This window comes from Larus michahellis, chromosome 4 (genome assembly GCF_964199755.1).
Source record: "Larus michahellis chromosome 4, bLarMic1.1, whole genome shotgun sequence".
NCBI classification, from domain to species: domain Eukaryota; kingdom Metazoa; phylum Chordata; class Aves; order Charadriiformes; family Laridae; genus Larus; species Larus michahellis.
The window spans coordinates 79404472-79424019 of NC_133899.1; the positions used below are offsets into that span (position 1 = coordinate 79404472).

Here is a 19548-nt window from a genome sequence, read left to right on the forward strand (position 1 = left end):
TGGTTGAGACCCCAGTCAGGATCAGTGTCGTCTTATGCTAGGGGCTGTTTATATACTGTACAAATAAGAAGGGACAGTTTGGGCCCTGAAGAGGGGTAGAAGGCCAACGTTAAAGCACCATATCCTTTCAAAACCCGTTTAATGCTGTAGATATAGTGTACTTGTGTTATCTAAGCAGAGTAAGAAGGCTTAGTGAAGAAAATAGCAACCTGTAAAACTGTTGGAGGTACAATTTGTCCTTCACTTTTCCTTCTGTTGCTCCATATGAACACACAGTTGCACCAGAGCCCTTCAAGGATTATGGTTTCATTGTTTTCACATTTCTTAGCTTGCTTCGAGCACGGCAAGATAAAAACTATGCCAGATGTCTTAAATAATAACCTGTGAATCCATATTCAGATATTGGGCCAAATTAAAAGAAAATAAAATTATTGTGTTTTTATGAGTAGCATACAAGGATTTTTCAAGTCATGGTGGGCCATTTCTATTTCAGTAAAACAGTGCGCAGATTTAATAGTGAATTGATGTGGTCACCTCGTTTAGAGATGTACAGACATTTAGCTGAATATGCTGAATAGATGCTAGGTCAAAACAAAATACAGAGAAATGTGATTCCTTAGCTTAAAAACGTGTGTTAATCAAATGGTATCTTGACATAGAGATTACAATTAAAAGTAACACAAAAAGCTTTTTATTTGCTTGTAATTTATCACTGTTCAGATGAGACTGGAGTTAGTCCACCTGTGAGGAAAAAAACCTGCTATCAGAATGACCTGATGTTGAGCTATGTTATGTTTTCATTTGTATTATCCTTTCGGGGGCTGATGGATTGTGATTAGGAAGACCAATCGTGAAAAGGGACAGCAGTAAATTAGGCAGTTAGATAATAATTTTTAACAATTGTACAGAATCGGGCTCGCCTATAGACTCCTGGAAAGCTTGAAGCTGAGCAGCAGGCAGCGGTTATTACCTGCTAAAAGCATTAACAGTAGCTACGGTAACTTGCCGAGGGATAGAGGGGATATGCCTTAGAATAAAACCTCTGTGTGTCAGAGGGATTTTCAGACTGTACAAGAGTTATGTTTTTTTTACTAATGTTAGGCAAACTGTTTTGTCTTTGCATTGACTTTACATTGGCCGCAGCCTACACAGAGGGAACTGCTGGAAAAAAGGGGTGCATTAATACTTTCTACTGTGTGCGGGCCAGCCAGTAGTTAGAGAGGGGGCCCATGTTTTCTTAGGGCTCAGATGGCAAAGCTAAGTATTCAGCCTACGGCAGGAAAAAAGTGCCTTTTTTGTTTTCTGGCTGGAGAGTCCAAGCATTCCCAAAGGAACACAATGAATGGCCCATTTTGTCTGACACTGTTTCGTAGACATAGAATTCTTGTTTTTTCATAATTATTCTTGCCCGTCACTGGGTGTGCACATGACATTTGAGCGTGTTTTAAAGTCTTAACACACTCATGTGCCTGCAATAAAGTTACTCATAACAATCCAGGCTTTCTGCAGACAACAGAGCAGGGTCTGTTGTTTTCACAAGTCACAGCAGCTGGGAGGCAATTGTGAAGACAACAGCTTAATCTAGCTGGAAAATACAGGAAGAAGAGAATATACACTCAATTTCCTTCCATATTATTGCAAACAATGCAGAGGGCTTTTTTTGTTGTGGCTTTTTCTTTTCTTTGCTCTGGGTGGTCTGACTGAAAATGTGAGTGGCATAAAATACACTAGTAGTACTTTGAATTTTCAACTTGTTGCATTTCGGTATTTATGCTGCTGTGCCGAAATCTGTTAAAGGGTGAGGATATTAATCTACATAAGCACTTTAAAAATCGTACAATAACAGCCTTATTTTGACCTCATCTACACAGTGTTTACACTGGTGTTGGTTTACAACATATGTTGCAGTTGCTTCTGAGTTACGCTGGTATAAATGAAACTGGAATCAGGAACTTGGAGAAAATCTGATTGCTGAAAACTTCCATTTGAAACAACATTAGTTAAATCAAAAATAAAGCTAGGCAGTCTTAGATGTTTGAAAGTTGTATTTTAGCTTCTGTGTAAAAGGACAAGGGCACTCAGTAATTTGTTTCTTTATTGCGTGCTTCTGAATCTGTAGATTAATCATATTTGTAAATGCTTCATTTATTTCAGAAGCACATTTACAAACAAAGCATGCAATAAATTAACATGCAAACTCAGTTAAAAAGCATCATAAGTAGGCAGAGATCAGACAGTTTTTACCCTAGCTATATTTTCTGGTGAAGTTTTGGGAAATATTAGGGAGATGTTTTTTTTTTTTTTTCAAGATGCAATGGTTGAAAAGTGAAGAGGAACATCTACTTCAGTTATTATGTCAACACTAGAACGAGTAAAATGCAAATTAACATAAATTCGAGAGGTGGGGGTAGCTTAGCAGTTGCCGTTAGTTGTGGTTTCAGTGAGGGTAGATGTTCCTTTTAAAGAAAATGTGATATTTATCCAATTGCAGTAAAGGTACCTTCCTTTCCTGCTCTTGGGAATGCTACATACAGCAGATTTCCAGTAACCATGGCAGACAACTCAGATGGGAAAGATTTTTATTATGCATAGCACAGAGGTTATAGCAGAGACTGGTAACAGCAAAAGCCAGTCAGACAGTGAGTATGGAAAACGAATGAGTGATTTGAACACGGTCCAGACCTCCAGGAGAGAGAATTGAGATCAGGTTGACGTATGCTGAAAAAATACAATATGAATGCTGACATGACTTAGATGTACCCTCTGCTGTTTGCAACAGAGCTGCAAACAGTACAGTACCACATGCAGCAGCCGATTCTGGGGCAGTGGTATCGGGGATGCACATACTGTTGGAAATGCAGTGGGTTTTACTCTATCCAGCCACAAAATAAAGCTAATAGATAGACAGCAATATCACCTAGACATCCGATCTATTTAAAAAAGCAGGGATATGGACTTCAGGGTCTAAGCATTAAATCAGTTAGGCACGCTACTGACCTAACAGTAAGCAAAATCTCTTCCTCTGTTTTCCATAAAATGCAATACCACATTTCTCCCCTCCATTTGCCTTAAAAATACAATACCAATGTGGTTCAAAATAAATGTACAGATTAGTTGGTCTGTGCACCTCACTTTAATCCCGTTCTTCCTCATATTGCAGAAACCCTATATTGGTATCGTATTTTCTTGTATTTTCTTTTGTTGCAATTTTGGAGTTAGACTGACTTTCACAGTGAAAAAAAGAAAAAAGCAACATAAAAATTCTTTTGAAAAATGCATCTAAACTGAAATGGAGTATTACATCCAGAAAACTCTTATTTACCTGAAAAGACAGTGGAGGCAGGCATGTACTAACAAAGCAGGGAGTTTAGGGAGGAGCATTGTTTACTCTGAAGACCCTTGAGTGCACTAGGAGGGCTTTAGAAAAGCATGGGTTTAATGTGTTTCAGCTGCATGTGTCTATCTTAAAAAAACAGGTGTTTGTGGGTGTCCTTATCTCCCCGATATGATGCTGTTTTTATGTCTAGGATTTTATTGTACTTGTGACAATGACCTTCCTGAAGCCAAGAAAGCCAAGTGTACTTCGCCATGGTCTGCTTCCTCATGGTGGAAGTTTATTGACAACTTTTGGCCATGACTTTACTCGTATCAGTGGCCAAGAATGGAGAATTTGCTGCCAGAGAACTACCTTGTATACACAAAAAATACTCTCCAAAAGAGATGAAGTGAGAGTGAATGCTAGGAGTTTTGCAAGGAGACTGAAGGTGAGGAGTGAAAAGATTAAGTGAAGGAGAAAAAAAATGATTTGATAAATAGAAGAGACAGAAATAAATCCAGGAATAACAGATGTGAGTGATAGAGTGATTTCCAAATGACTTTTTTTTGTTACTCAAGTTGTCTACCTCTATGATTAGCCCAGGTGGCTTACCGCCTTCTTCACTCAGCAGTGAACCTGTTAAATGTATCATGCTCAAAGTACGTCTTTACATAGATAGAGGTGGTCTTCCCGGAGTAGGCATTTAAGAAATACAGGTTTTGTGTGTCCAAAAAAGTAATTCAAATGCTGAGCATCCAGGAGTGCAGCAAGCAAGTTGTATAGCCAGATGGGTCTAATAACACTGAAATCCCAAGTGAGGGATTTGGAAAACAAGAGGAAAGCATACTCTACATATATATATATACACACACACACCTGTGTGTGTGTGTATATATGTGTATTTTTAAAATTATTTATACCAAATAAATGTATATGTGTATCCAAATATGTATTATACATATATATACACAGATCTGTATGTCATGTGCATGTGTATATATGTAGAATATGCTTTTCTCTTTTCAATATAAAATATATAAGCATATTTTACATAAGCATATGTACAAAATACATTTATGTATTTTTATATATAGAGAAAGAGACATTCACTTTCTCTTTAAGAAAATGTCTAATAGGAAAGTTTCCGCTGGTTAAGATGTGTGACTTTATAAGGGCATGTACTACACACTAACTTCCATAGTGCATACCTTTTAAGAGTAATCTCCTCCTAGTGAGTAAACAAATTTCCACAAAGGTACCTTCAGTATACTTAAACATTGTCCACATGGGGATGTAGTGCAGAACAACCAAGGTGCTACAAATACATATAGTGAAATGTTGTGCAGTTGTGTCCTATGTAGTTGAACCCTAAAACAGAGCTTCAGAATGGAGCGCAGTGGCTTTCAGGTAAACACAGACATAAGACTTCGAACAGGGCTATTGAAAGAAGCTTTCTGTTTTCTCCTTTGATTTTGGAAGTCTATTTGGATAGGCATTTTTGCAGAGTTCCTTCTCTTGTTTTCTTATTACCTGCCCAAATGATCAAAATTTTGACAAGGGTAACTTCTTTCTGGATCTGGCTGTCACTAGGGCACGCCATTGCGGCTCACAGTTCTGCAAGAAATTATTATGTTAGACTGATACGTTGGACTCTGTACCAACCAGTCAGCCCTCATTCTTACTCTTAATTTTTATTTTTTTTCCTTTCTCTGTGTCTCTTTCATTCCTATTCCAATGTATGTGAAAAGTGTCAGCAGTAACTAGTTCCTACTTTGGAAAAAAAGTAGCGCTTCAGCTGCTCCTGCAAATTCTTTCACCCTCTGAGCGGTGATTAATATACAGGTTTAAGAAGAATTTTTAAACAAAACCTGGAAAAAAAGGAAAAAAGCAAATATGCAGGCTAATGGTGTACCCTGAGGTGAGCAAAATGCATTTTTTTAACAAGCCAAGCATAGCAAAAAAGCTATTCTACAGTGAAATTAATAATTACCAAAAAGATTTGCTAGCATTATTGTTGTATCCTTTATGAGAATACGGCTAACGTGTTTAAAAAACATGGGAAGTGTGAATCAAAGCCCAAAGATTCAAACTGGTCTCTAATTTTTAATGTGAATTCTATTCATGTGCCCCTGGTGCATAGACTGAAATACAGTCTGTGGATAACAACTGTCTTTAGACTTGTGCCACTTAACCTGAAAATTGTATCTGTTCCTCTGATAGTATGGATTTCTGATTTTCTTTACCATTCGGCTTTAACAAAGCTTTAAGGTAAGAGGGCATCTCAGTGCCACATGCAGTAGGTGCCTGGCTATAATACATGATTTCAGCCCCAAATATTTTCTGAAGGCAAGGTTTGTTTATTAACTGAACCCCATGCTGAGATTCAATCAATCTAATACAGGCTGAGTTTGAAGTTGAACATTCAAACGTATGCCCATACATCTTGGGCATATATCTTACATAATGATGTTGGCCCCAGACATCTTTCTGGGTTTGTTTATGTCTGTTATGGATTCCCCTCATTATCCATGCTGTTTGAGGGATTCCCTATGGATTCAGCCAGTTTATTGCATACTTTTTTAATTTTATGCCAAACTGAATGTTCTGAGTGGCAGCTCGTATGGTAGCTCTGTGCAGCTTCCTCTCAAATCCGTAGCTGAATGCTGTGATTAAGGTTAAATAAAATAATACGCAAACTAACATGCTGCAAAAGGGTATGTAAGAGAATGCCTCAGGAGAGGCAAGAGGGTTATAGAAGTAACGTGAATGAAAAAACATTAAGATGTTGACTGCTCTTCCTGTTTCTTTTCCTTTTAATTATGGTTAACCATTAGAGCAACAATTCTACGATTTACAAGATCTTCCTTATTGAGCATCGATAGTAATAACACTGGGAAAACTCATTTATTAAGTTTCATTTGAGTGAAGGGATGTTTTAATATGCCAGTCGCTAAGCACATCTGTGTGTGCACACAACTCCCAGTAACATTAATTGGATCAGCCGGAGAACAGAGCCTTAAATATAGAAAGCAGAGATTGGTATGGGCCACGCTCTGTTCTCGGGAGTGTGTCCTGCTCCACTGAAGTAAGTGGCATTTTTGAGGCTCTCCTCCTGAGAGACAAACGTTGCCCTTCTCATATGCAGCGTATAGTACCCATTCGGTTCTTCTAGCAGAATTTACTAGGAGTAATATATGGCCAGAAGAAACTAGAGCTAAAAGACAGGTTTTTCTTATAAACCCTTTGCATTATGAAAAAGGTTGTTTTCAATCTGAAAACTCAGATTTATAAACACTTAATTCATCAGTTCCCCGTGCCTTTCATTTGAAATAAACAGCCAGAAATATTATTTTAAAATAAGGCAGAAGGTGTAACAAAAATGAAGTAATGTTTTGAGAAATATGTGATTGATGATTAAAAAACAGAGAGAGAAGGGGTGGGGGGTGTCAGTCCAGCGTTCATTAGTCTGGCAAAACTTCTATTTGAGCGTGCATTAAGTCAGGAAGACCAGACAGTGTGTCTGGAAAATTATTCTCTCTTTGAGAAGTAGTCTCTCAGAAATATTCCCTTCTTTCTTAAATCTGAAGGCATCCTTTGAATGACTTAGTTATTTTATATCTATTGATGCTAGAGAAAACAAAAGAAACTTTAAAAGCTGGAAACATAAACATCATTGAACCACCCACTTTAAAAAAAAAGGGGGGGGGGAGGGAGAGAGCAAAAGAAAAGAAAGAAATCACAGTGGATGTTTTCCAGGAGGGAACATGCTACGCTGTGTAAAGGGGGCTAGTGTAACAAGAAGTCATCTATTCTTGATTTCTTTAGACAGCTAGAGCTTTGTGCCTTGTCTAGTTTCTACGTTTTAAGAGCTTGTTCTGTGTAGCAGAAATAATACAATAAATGGGTTTAACCACATTTGTCTCAGCTAGACAGTCTGCTTTGTCAAAGATTGCTGGTACAACATAAACAAATTATGTGTTTGTAGTGCTTTTCAATGAAAGCCTATCTAACAGAGCGGAGATTGTGTTTCGGCAGCTGTAGATTTAATCTCCTACCTGTCAGTTAAAGCAGGCATTTCCTGAGCAGATAAGGCCTGGCTGCAGAGGGGGAGCAGCCACAGCTGGACAAAGGGCCATTGTTATTGCCCCGTAATTCTATGTAGATTTGCCCGTGTGTTTCATCACACCAGCTCTGGCACATTGCGGTTTCAGAGGAGCCGGCCCTTCGCTGCAGGTTCGGCAGGCAGAGAGAAAGGGAGTTGCAGCACAGCTTTGGGCTATCGATTCCCACTGATTGTCATGAGCAACTGAAGAAAATATCCTAACTTTGAGAGCAGCATCACTCGAACATGAGTGTGATCATAAGATTCAAGGCAAGGATCTATTCGCAAGCTGAGAGCATGCTTTAAATAACACTGGAGTTCTGACAAATCGGGGAAAGCCAGAAAATGGGACGATTGGCATTCCTTCTTGAATATCAGGATCCTCTGCAGAAAAGGCAGCACAACAGTGTGGATTTATGTCTGAAGTACAGGTGTTGCTGGAATTTTAACACCCAAACTCAGATAAGAAACGCCTAATGCTCATTTTAAATAGGAGTTTCCCGGTTTTCTGCCTTATTTTACCTTTTTAGTGATTTTGTTCTTTCAAAATGTTTATGTAGATGAATCATGAATGCTGTAGAAAGTTGAGGAGCCAATATAACTGATTTGAGCCAGACACAGTTGGCGTAGGAAGGAAGCAGGCTGTGTGTGTGTTGCTGGAAGTTTGGAAACTCTGTTGCTTACTCCCAAATCTGCAATAATTACTGTATACCTAGCAGTGGCAATCACCTCAGTCATACTGTGCAAACACACCAGTTTCTTGGAGCCTTTTCTGAGTAAAGATGGTCAGATTGTGTCAAAATCTGAGGCATCCTAGGAAGAGATGGAACAAATTAATTTTTGCATGCAATCAGTATTCTGATTTGACTTTGATCTCTAGACACAGGAGTTTTCTGTATTAAACTAGTTCTCCACATAATTGCCTTTGATAACCTTTTGTGTTTCAAACTAGACACTCCATAAACATCACATGATTTCTGGAAATTATCTAGGTTACTATTCTGCATTAAATCTCTTTCAAAAACATACAGAAGCAAGAATATTCCCTTTAGATGCGAGCACCTCCTTAGACCTACCCTCTTGAATATTATCCATTTAGGCTTGAGGAAAAATATCAACACTTGTCTCTATAAGAAAGAAGAGGAAATTCACAGAGGAGTAAATACCTGAAGAAATCAGCCACAGGACTGGGTGGGATGGGAAACACATCTCCTTTTTGCAGCTGTGACTCACCTCCACCCTTGTATGCTGCCAAGTGTTCGAGGGCTAAACTGTGTAGCAACGGCACGTGCCTCCTCAAAAGCCACCTCATCCTGATTTTTCACAGAGCATGTCCCTCGTTAGCCATAGCACTGCATTTTGGGTAGCTCTTTATGCAGTTGTGTGGTAAAGGTGTAAAGGTTACGAGCAGCATATTACAATGGCATTGTTTTCTATCCACTATGCATTGTCACTTCTCCAACTGGAAAAGAAATCAAGGCCTCTTTAAACGTCCTCCTGTGTAAGCCACAGTTGTAGTACTGTCTTCTGGATGGGTCTTTGAACTTGAATTAATTAATAATGGTAAAGTATTCAAAAGCTCTTAAGTGCATATATAGTTACAATACAATACAGTTACAAATCTTGGAATATCAGTGAAAATATCTTTTCTGTAGCGAAGTAAATTGCAGAACTCCTGTTAGCATCAGTGACCCCTGGACTTCAGATATATTCTGTATTTGTTTAATAGAAACCCCCCAACCTGTTCTTTTATTGTACCTTTTTTATGTCTATCGAGCAGAAGGATTTTGATCAGAGGCATTGAAAGATGTTTCTGTTTTCATTCCCACTTCTGCTGGAGCTGTTCTTTAAAGTGAAAGACAATCCTTCCTTTAGCAATCTTCAGCGTTGTGGCATTAGATGATTTTTTCTACTATACATTGCAAGCCCTTCTATTGAGGGAATTAGTTTCATGTTAATAACTAGTGATGGCTACTACTGAAAAAAAGAACTCTGTCTTGAAAGGATGTGGGGGTAAAACTCTGCTTGAAAGCACCAATATGAAATGCAAATTTTAAAGCGTCTCTTGCTCTAAATTTTTCCATCAACAGGAAATTTCAATGTACTCCAAAAATCTTGCACATTTTGATATCACCATGAAAACATAAGCTAATAAGGGATTTCTGACATAATTTATATTTAGATTTGAGCTGTAGTAATGGAGCTTTCGTATATAAAATATCAACAAGTATCATTAGGCTGCAATATTTTTCTTATTTTGGCACGAATAAGACAAGGTGCAAATGAGAAACATACATCTTCACTAGTCTTTGGAAATATCTGAAATAATTGACTTGCTCAGTCTTCTGTGATGGCTTGGTGACCACTAACTGTGACAATTTGCATAATAGTCAACTCTTCACTTCTGTAGAGATAACTGTTTGTATCTGATTAAAATTAGGACTGTTTTAGTTCTCTTGACTTTTCCAGAAGTTGCAGAAATAGAGATTTGCTGTTACGCTTTAACCAAACAAATGCACACATGGGGATAACAATATGCTGAGTTTATGCAGATTTTACAACACAAATCTGAATAAAATACCCACTAATAGACCCTTAAGGAGTAATAAACACACATGAATTTTCCTTAGTTGCACTTTAAAGTGATTTTAACATACTACTAGACCTTAACAATAATATTTAATTGACAAGATTATGCATTTGTATGGATTGAAAAGGTGGTAGATCTCTAATTCCAAATGAACTATAAATTCACTTTTGCATAACATGTTTTATTTATTTCTGTATAGCAGAGATGTTCTCCATCCCTCCTAGTGAGAGTTTCTTAAAATACAGACAATTTAAATAGATTGAATTACCATTTATCATACTCTTAACTTCATGAGATCATCTTTAGTTGAATTCGGTATTTCCAGGTAGTCAAGGAGATAGATAAAAACAGGGCAATACAATAAGAAGCTAATAGAAATGAAATGAGAACTAGTGTTTAAAACTATTCTGTTTTCAATGTGGTTGGTAGTATTTTTCTGTTGCTCCCTTCTTTATTTCCAAAGTAGATGGAATTTAAGTTTAGTTCATTTAAAGTTTCAAAGTAATGAGGAAGAAATAGTAAAAAATAAGGATGCTCTGTTTTGCTCTGTGATCACGGCTGCAAGTTCCACATCAACGTTGTGGCCACTGTGGTAGACTAAAATCTCCGAATCATGCTGAACTATTGGACAAATGGAAAAAACGATAGGGGAAAAGAAAGAAAACAGCAGTTACAATCCATTTAGAAATTCAGTAGTGGGCTACATATTTGTCATAGTACTTCCCGTATGAAATGCTCTCACTGTGCAAGTCTATGGTATCTTTTTTACAGTTTATTTGCCAACACTTCCCCCGGGATCTCATTGGCAGACATTTTCTTTGTGGCTCATGTACTTTCACTGAGAGGAAATATTTTTCAATTAGACTGTAGATAATTAGATGGCAGATAAATTAGGACATAATATACCTCCCTATATAGATACAGCTCCAGTGATGCTATATTGCTAACAGGAGCAGAAGGTAGTCTCTGAATAATTTTCAATGTGGGAGCTATGTCAACACCATTTTCAGTCTTAGCTACGATGCAGGGCTTGGGTGATCACTTTTGGTTTGTTGGAGCCCACCTTTCTTCAGTTGCCATTCCTCCTCACACAGAGTCACAGGTGCTTCCCCGGGATTATTTGTGCTAGAGGGGATTTCTCTCTTAAGCGTTTGGGTCCACTCTCACGTATTTTCTTTACATTAGAGGATGTTAGGCATTGTTGGTGCATTAATTCAAAGCCTCGAGGGTTCATTAGTTACATTTCTGAGTTCAGAACAAAAGGCCCAGCCACCCAGCCACTGGCACACAAAGTCGGCAGATCCTTTACAACTGAACCGGTCAGTTAACCCAACCTTACAGTTGTTTTGCTCCATCAGAATAGCACAAATAAAACAGCTAGACCATTCAATTATAATCAAAGAGACCTCTTTATTTTTTCAGTACAATTCTTCTGCAGTTTTTCTAAATAGATCTTTTTTGAGACCAGAAAAGGGCTCAGTCATGGCATGAATTCATTACAATATTGGCAGAGCTGGGGAGGAGATTCGGGCCAAAACCTGCAAAAATCTTAGCCCATAGCTGCTTTAAAGCATTTAAGTGATCCTACTGACTTTCACATATGTAAGTTTTCATACAAGTCCCTACTTCTTTATGCAACATGGTGTTTGCTTTCTTGCAGTCACCAAATTGACCTAATCGAAATAAAATTCAAGTTAACAAAACTTTTCATATTTCTTCTCTTACAGAGAACAACTAAACTCAATAGTAGTTATTGAAATAAATAAAATTCCAATGGTAGTATAAAAATAATAGTGCTATGTATTGTATACAGACTATTTAAAATGCAGACTAGGTAAATACATACAATATGTAGGGTATTTAAAAACTTGCACGAGTAGTACCAGAGGCACAAACTCTGCTTTCAGCGCCATTAAGATTTTTAAAATGAGTCAACCTAAAATGTAACCTGTTGAGCTGTCAGTTATAGCCATTATGTTGTATCATATTTTGAGCATTCTGAAAATTTTTACTTGATACGCTGCCATTAGCTGGGAAACTCTTCTATTACACTGTACTTTTTGAATGAGAGAGTAGAAAAACTCAAACACATTTTTACTATGGAAATTAAAAGCTTAATGGCATGTTAAATTTGTAGTCTGGCTATACCAATTATTCAGTAAGTTAAAAAAATCTTAGGTAGAAATTCAAGTTTAAACTATGAAAAAGACTGGTTTGTCAGCTAACAGGTAGTCTGTTAGATTCAATACAAATCGTAAGATTTCTACAAGTTGAGAACAGGGTCCAGAGATTTTATTGGTGGAAGTGGGGGGCAATGGTTATAAATAGTTATGTTGGATTTTTCTAGGCAATTAGAGCATATTTAGCCTATCACACTGTTTTATACTAGTGCTGGTTGTAACAAAAGAAGAAAGCTTTAAGGAAGGGTTAAAATATTATAAAGATTGTTATTACTATCTCTCAAAAAGATGGCACTTGATTCTCCCTTTTACTGAAGTAAACTGTGCAACAGAGACGCAACTTCTCAGGTTTGATCTTGAAAAGTTTGCAAGGAATTCAGCTGCCATTATGGGGTGGGATTTACCTGTGATCCTCGCAGTTAAGCAGAAATCCTTTTTGCTTGCACTGTTGCCATCCTTTTCTCTGAATGCCTTTACTTCTCTAGCTGCAATGTTAGTTGTTGTAGAGGCAGCTTTGGTTTTTAAAGACAGAACTCTTCTTATTCCTTATTCTCACTAAATGTGCTGTGTTCCTTATCCAAAAGAGGCAGAGTGTTTTCATTCAAGGCATTATTTTTGTATAACATATCACTTTGGCTTCCATTTTCCATGCACAACACTAACCATCAATGACTTTTTAACAAGGAGGATTGTCCAGCCAATTTCTTAGATTAGCGTTCACATGACTGTGGGACAAAGCACCGCAGATTTGCCCAGCTTATCAAACGGGCCACCAGCTTTTATTATTTCAGGGAGAATCAAATTGGAAGTTGCTTCTTGAACTAATCAGGGCTGATTTGCTCTAAAGTTGCTTCCTGACTTAGATGTCAGGCAAGGAAGTGCTGTAATCAGTTCCCAAGGGCTGTCAGAGTTGTGACGGGATATTAAAGGAATGGTACGCTACCTTTTAAGAGTTCCCCAATCTTAGTGGCTTCTCATGTTTAACACAGTTAAACTTGAGCTTGTTGTATAGAAACAAAGATTAATTTTTATGAGGTAGCTTTAGAGAAGAGATGATTTTACTCAAGGTTGCAGAACTGAATTTTGGAAAGAATATACTCAGCTTTCCTCCAGGGTTTGTACAGTTCAGTTAAAGGTGTAGACTGGCAGAATTGTTCAAAACCAAACATTTACTACCCGTCACACAAAAAAATAAATAATCTTCATGAAAGAGAAAATGAGTCCCCCTGAGTGTCACTGTTTGCATATTAGCCCATAGTACGGGCTCTGCCAAGTTACTCTCTGACTGACTGCTGCAGATGCTCTTTCTCAAGTATTCTGAGTGAGATCTTTAGTGCAAGTCTTCGGGGACAAACAATAGCACCTGTTCCTCACAAGATAGCAGCCCAGTTAGTCCATTCATGTATCTTTAATGAAGCTCTGGGGCAGATGGCAAAAAATGGCATCATCAACAACTTAGCACAGAGGAGACAAAAGGGGAAAGCGCTGATCCAACAATACGCTATTTTTACGAATGAGAAGAGACAGAGTCAGAATGTTTCTCGGGCATCTGCTACAGTCTTGGTTTTCAGAAAGACCTGAGGAACATCTCAGCAATTAAAATTTCTGGGCATGTAGCCGATTTTATGAAGTACACCAATCAACCCCTCCTCCCAATTTCTCCCCCCTCAGTAAAATCAAAATAATAATAATAAAAGCCTCAGGAAAAAAAAATTGTCAAAAATCAAGGTGTCTACTGCTTTTTGGCATTCGTTTTACATCTTTAATAATTCAGTGATCAATGATACTTGTACGTTCTCTTCGTTTTTAATGCTTATTTATGCTTTTCAGTTGACCTGTGCTGAAAATTGACGCCAATGTATATGATAATTGAGTGAAACCAACAGTTACCTAGGAATAGTATTTAATATGTGCCAGAGGGAAGACCCATGGGAGGGAATGGTTGCCATTCACTATGGGCTTTTTTCACTCTGTATAACTCTCTTAAGTGTAAACTCAAACTTACACTTTAAATGTAAGGCACTTTAGCCAAACTTACATTGATTTATATAGGCTGAGGGCCTGATCCAGCATTCAGAGTAGTATTTAAAGGAAGAATTATAGATAGCCAGAACATGCAATAGTAATTCTCCACATTTACAGAACTGCTTTTATTTGAAAGTTTTTTAAAAATATCTTTTTGGATATAGTGGTGTGGATCCAGCTCTACAGGATTGCATTGGGAAATAACCATTGTAAGATTTTGTTATTATATGTTTCAAATGATATTTATGACACTACGTTGTGAAGTATTGCTATGGGTACTTAGGTAGCATCAGTCTAATCACAGGACTCACTCTGATCTCTTCTGCGTCCTGTGAGGTTGCATTTGTGTCTTGTGCCTTTGCAACTCCATGGAAATACTTTCTGTGTGTGGTGATTGAAAAGGATATTTCTTAAGCCTTGGGTCCACTTGATTGTACTATAGTTGGGAACTACTGAAAATTATTGTGAATTGCGTTGTGTTGAATCCCTTTTAGTATATCCTATAGTTGTTTCTGTCAGACAAAGCCTGTGGTTTTCATTTGCTGGACTCCTGTAGAGCCAGTGTAAAGGAACGCCACACAGCAAAACTAGCATCATTTTATCAGAGGTAAATGCCTGTGCTGGGCACATGGGGATCAACTCCAATCTAACCAAGTTTAACTCATATCCTAAAATGCACAGCCAGGCTTACCTCAGCTAAAATGAGAGAAATAGCTGCTCAAAGCTACTTTCTTTCACGCCCCAGTGCCATAGCAGTAATTGCACAAAGACCTTTTTATTATAAGTTGATTTTCCTGAGAAATGGATTCAAAAAAATACTGTAAAGTGTTTATTTTTCGCTTGACCTTTATTAACCTACATCTTAGGGCTTTCCCAAGAGAAGAGTTGTTGGTAAATTAACCCTCATAGACACACACGGTAGCATTTCTGCACTGCATCAATGGTTGTGAAAGTAATGGGGATATGACAAGAAAATTTGGCACTATTTAAACAATGTCATAGGTCAACATATGGGATTTGACCAAAAAAGTTTTTTAGGAATTAAATGAAAAAAAAATTGCTTGAAGTGTACTTTAACTTTTTTAATAGTATTTAATGCCACCGATTTATGGTAGGATGAGAACAATTTTTTTTTTCTGCTTAAAAACCCAGTTTCTTCCTACATTTACTAGCTTTGATCTATAAACCATTATATGTTTGCTTAACTACTGATCAGAAAAATCATAGTCAAACCCTTGGGTACTTCTGGGGTTAAGGAACGATGGATAAAAACTTTGTGATCCTACCCACTGTCTCTGAAACACACGTAGCATGCACTAAGGAACTAGGAAATTAACGTGTGGATTTAACAGACACGATTCTACCACATCTCCTGTTTTCTATATGTTGAATACAAATGCTGGTATAAGGTGAAGGATTTTTTGCTTTTGCATGTTTGTGCTTTTTGATACATTTATTAAGGTCAAATTAAATTTGATATAGTAGGTTTTATTCTGAAATGGTCTCTGAATATAGCTCCATAATTACCAAGCTACATGATAGTGCATAAAGCTATAAAACTGCTTAGACAGACATGCAATTTATATGTTATAGTGAGGTGTGTATGGCAAAGGATGTTAGTTTAATTGGGAGCCAAGATGTTTGAGCCTTAAATCTTAAGACCCGGGGTGTTGTCTAGAAGACTATTTAATACTGTGGTGAGATTTTGAAATAACATACCCGAGTTGTTGGTATATATGTGAACAATACAATATTGTAAGATCTCAGAATTAAAATTGCCCTAAGGATAGTAAAATTTGAACATCAAAGTAGCTACTGCAGCGTTAGGTTACTTCTAAAATGCTTGTCACTCTGCTGTCTGTGACCAAAGATGAGAAAACTTGTGAAAAATTAATAGAAATATGTAGTGCTCTTCTTTTTAAAGAACTTATGGTATACTAGAAAGGTTTTGTACATTTTTTTACCTTGTGCCAGGACAGGGAATATTAATCAAGAAAAAAAAAAAAGAGAACCGGGAAGAAGTGGGGAAACGTGCAGTTCATTGAGACTGTTACACCTTTGACACTGAGGGAAAACAATGTTAGTGAGGGCTTTGATGTGATAATGTGAAATTGGCAGGGATTACATTAAGGCGAAGGTTCTGTGGGACTGTGTGAACACAAGAACACTATCAGTACTGGAGAAATACCTGTCAAGACAAATTTGTGCTATTTCTGATCAGAGGCTCTCTTCTGTTTAGCAGGTTCAGGGTCACATGCCTCCGCTCATGATCCCAATTTTTCCACACGACCAGCGGACGCTGGCAGCGGCTGCTGCAGCCCAGCAGGGATTCCTCTTCCCCCCAGGAATAACTTACAAGCCAGGTAAGCTGAAAGGGATGTGAAGCTGTTTGACATTTTAAGATACTAACTGTAGCTTCTTGTGTGATCTGTCTCATATTGATGATGTTACACAACAGGTGTAGCTGGTTGGAAATAATGTGAAGTTTTGCAGCTAACTCCAGTTGAAAAAAACCCTTCTGGTTTGAAGGAGGTGGATGAAACATTGGGTATTGAACATCATGGGGTTTTTCACCTTTATTTCCCACAAAATCATGTGCTCTAAACATATTGGCCCACTTGCATAGTGATTTGCATCTGGTCTGCCCTGCGTCATTATACAAAGGCTATGTATCTTTAATTAATTCTGTTATCTTCTGTGTACTTGTCTTTTGTGCCAAAATTCTTACTCTTAATTAGTGATAAAAGTCAGAGGAAGTATAATTTAATTAGCAGGCTTCAAATGGGCAACTTTTTGTTTGATTTCAATCTGAATAATAAAACGTTTCAGTAGTTCAGTCCCAGTCATCATTCAGACATGTAACAAACAGGTCACATAACCTTGCAGTGAAATATGTTTTGAGATGATTTAGCATATGTTATGATTTCTTTCTTTTTTCCTCCGAGTTTACAGGACTCCTGGGGAATTCAATTAGGGATATAATGGTTTGAAGCTACTTTCAGAGCCTCCTTGTAAACAGGGCTTTAAATGTTTAAAGACACGTTGCCAAAGGAATTCAATGTAGGAAGATAGTTAAGTAAATAAAAGTCAACCTTATTTTCATTTGTACATTCTTTGTAAGTGACCTCAGACCAGAAGCAGCAACCTTATTTTGCTCATTAATAGTATTCCCTGTCAAGCTGCCTTTAGCATATTAACCTGATAACTAATAACTACAAAACATTAATACCGGTTTCTTTTTGACATTAAATATGAAATGTACAAAGTAAAGCATTGATCCTTCTCCCACTGATGTTAGTGGTGGTTTTGCTGTTGACTGCAGCGGGAGCAGGGTCAAATCCAAAGTAAAGCCTCATAACAGATGATGTAAACAGCATACTGATTAAAAGCCAGGTTGAACCTAAAATCTTTTCTAGCAAGTTTACTTAATATTAGATGAAGTGAGGCCAAGCAGGATTTCAGCAAGCATTTCCGTTTGTCCCACTTCCTTCTGTCTCTTTAGTCTAGAGACGTTCCTCTTTAAACACAGAATTTTTGTCCAGTTATTATCTTATTTTCAGGTTTAAAAATCCCAAAGTTCTCCAATTTGACAAACTGGCACGCTGTAAGCAGGAACTGGTTAGTGAGCTCTGAAAGACAGCTAGCTCTAGATGGCACAGGGTGGTGGTTATTCACACATATCACCACCTCACAACAGCTGGGGACCAAAGCGAAGAATATTTTGTCTGCAAAGACATAAGAGTTGCCAGTTGTGGAAATTGTCTATGACACCCTGGCTAATACCTTTCTTCTCACAGACAAGAGAAAGCATGTGCTTTAGTTTCCTTGCTTTTTCCATTTTAATCTGAGATGCTTTCTGAATAGTGACTATTAATGATTAAGCTGTTGGTTGTGCTTCCCCCTGAAAGGTGGTGTGTCAAATCACATCATGTTGATTTTGGCTCTGTGGGCTACTTGGTACCATAATAACTCAGGAAGAAGAATATCAGCATGATTTCCTGCACAAGAACAGATTTCTGCACTTATTCTAATGTGTTCCTTCAGTACCTACCGTAACACTTTATTGAGCTTATACTGCTTTACCTGTGATCCTATTGACGTCATAGCAGTAGGTGATATGCTTTAGGGCATTTTTTTACTTGCTGGAATGCAGTGTAGTCAGAAATTGAGGCCTAGATATCTCAGAACACAGCTAAGCTGTTTGCTAGTATGTTAGTGGTTTATATCCAGCTGATGCTAGTAAAGATCAGAAGTCAGAATGATATGATTATACCCAGTGGCTTGCAAGAAATGAAGATATTTTTAATGTATTTCTCAAATTGTATAGTATGTGTGGCAATGGTAGCTGCGCAGGTTAGTAATTTCTGTTGGAGAGACATCATAATAAAAAACCCACCATAACTACACTTGGTATTGATTAATTCCTATTTTTGGCACTCTCGGCACAGTAGTTAAGGAATTAATGAAACTGGAGATTAAGCTACGCTCTTTCATAGAGAGGGTTCTTCAAAGTCATTTCTGAGGAATATTTATGAACTTGACTGCTACTACCTGTACTCTTCTACCTTTGTGAGAAATGAAACTTTCACCTCTAGAACTGTCAGTTTAGACTTGCTCATACTTCTGAGGAAAGATAGGAGATGGACTAACCCTTTAGATACTTACCGTTTTCTTTTTGGTTGCCTGATTAGTTTCTATTTAATTTTACTCTAGTTTGAAGTAGGCAAGACTGTGTTTTGACTCTGCCAGTTTTCTTTACATTCAGAACATACAGTGAGAGGGATTTCAATAACAGGAGCTGTGGGAAGTGAGTACCTTTGAAACTGACTGTGTCATTTAGGGAATGTCAAATGTTGTGTGCACAGTCACTTAATTTGCCTTGCCCGCAAAATGGGCTAGATATAAGCCAGCTCTGACTTCGAAGCACCATATCAGTGTTAGTGTGACAGTGCAGCCAAGATGAGAAGTCCTGCCTTGGTCTACAAGTGGGGGTATAATTATGTGCACATGTCCCTGCAGCTATATCTTCATGGGCTAAGTGGGAACCAATTTCATGGCTGTTTAGGTCAATGCCCAGATAGCAGTTACCGAGTACTGTTGCAAATCTGCACTTAACCTCTACGCCTTGAAGGAAGAAAATGGTCGTCTTATAACAAACTACACTAGGTCGTCTTATAACAAACTACACTAGGTCATGCCCTCAATGGAATGACCACTAGAAGAGACAGGAATTTACTAGGTTCTGAGGCCCTTCCAGCACGTGCCTGAGCTTCTCCTGAACTCCTGAGCTCAGAAAGTTATTATGAATAGAAAACTTGAGGAACTGCTGATATAC

At 37.8% G+C, this 19548-nt stretch overlaps 1 protein-coding gene across 18 annotated transcripts in view; it reads left to right on the forward strand.

The window, feature by feature from the left end:
- The window catches only part of SOX6 (SRY-box transcription factor 6), a 382490-nt gene that overhangs the window by 263222 nt on the left and 99720 nt on the right, over positions 1-19548 (forward strand). For 10 of the 18 annotated variants that reach the window (XM_074585859.1, XM_074585856.1, XM_074585849.1 and 7 more), the window contains one exon: positions 16453-16576. In XM_074585859.1, the coding sequence (XP_074441960.1) occupies positions 16453-16576 (124 nt within the window). The remainder of the gene's footprint in view (positions 1-16452; positions 16577-19548) is intronic. The other 8 variants (XM_074585865.1, XM_074585863.1, XM_074585868.1 and 5 more) reach the window with 1 other exon arrangement.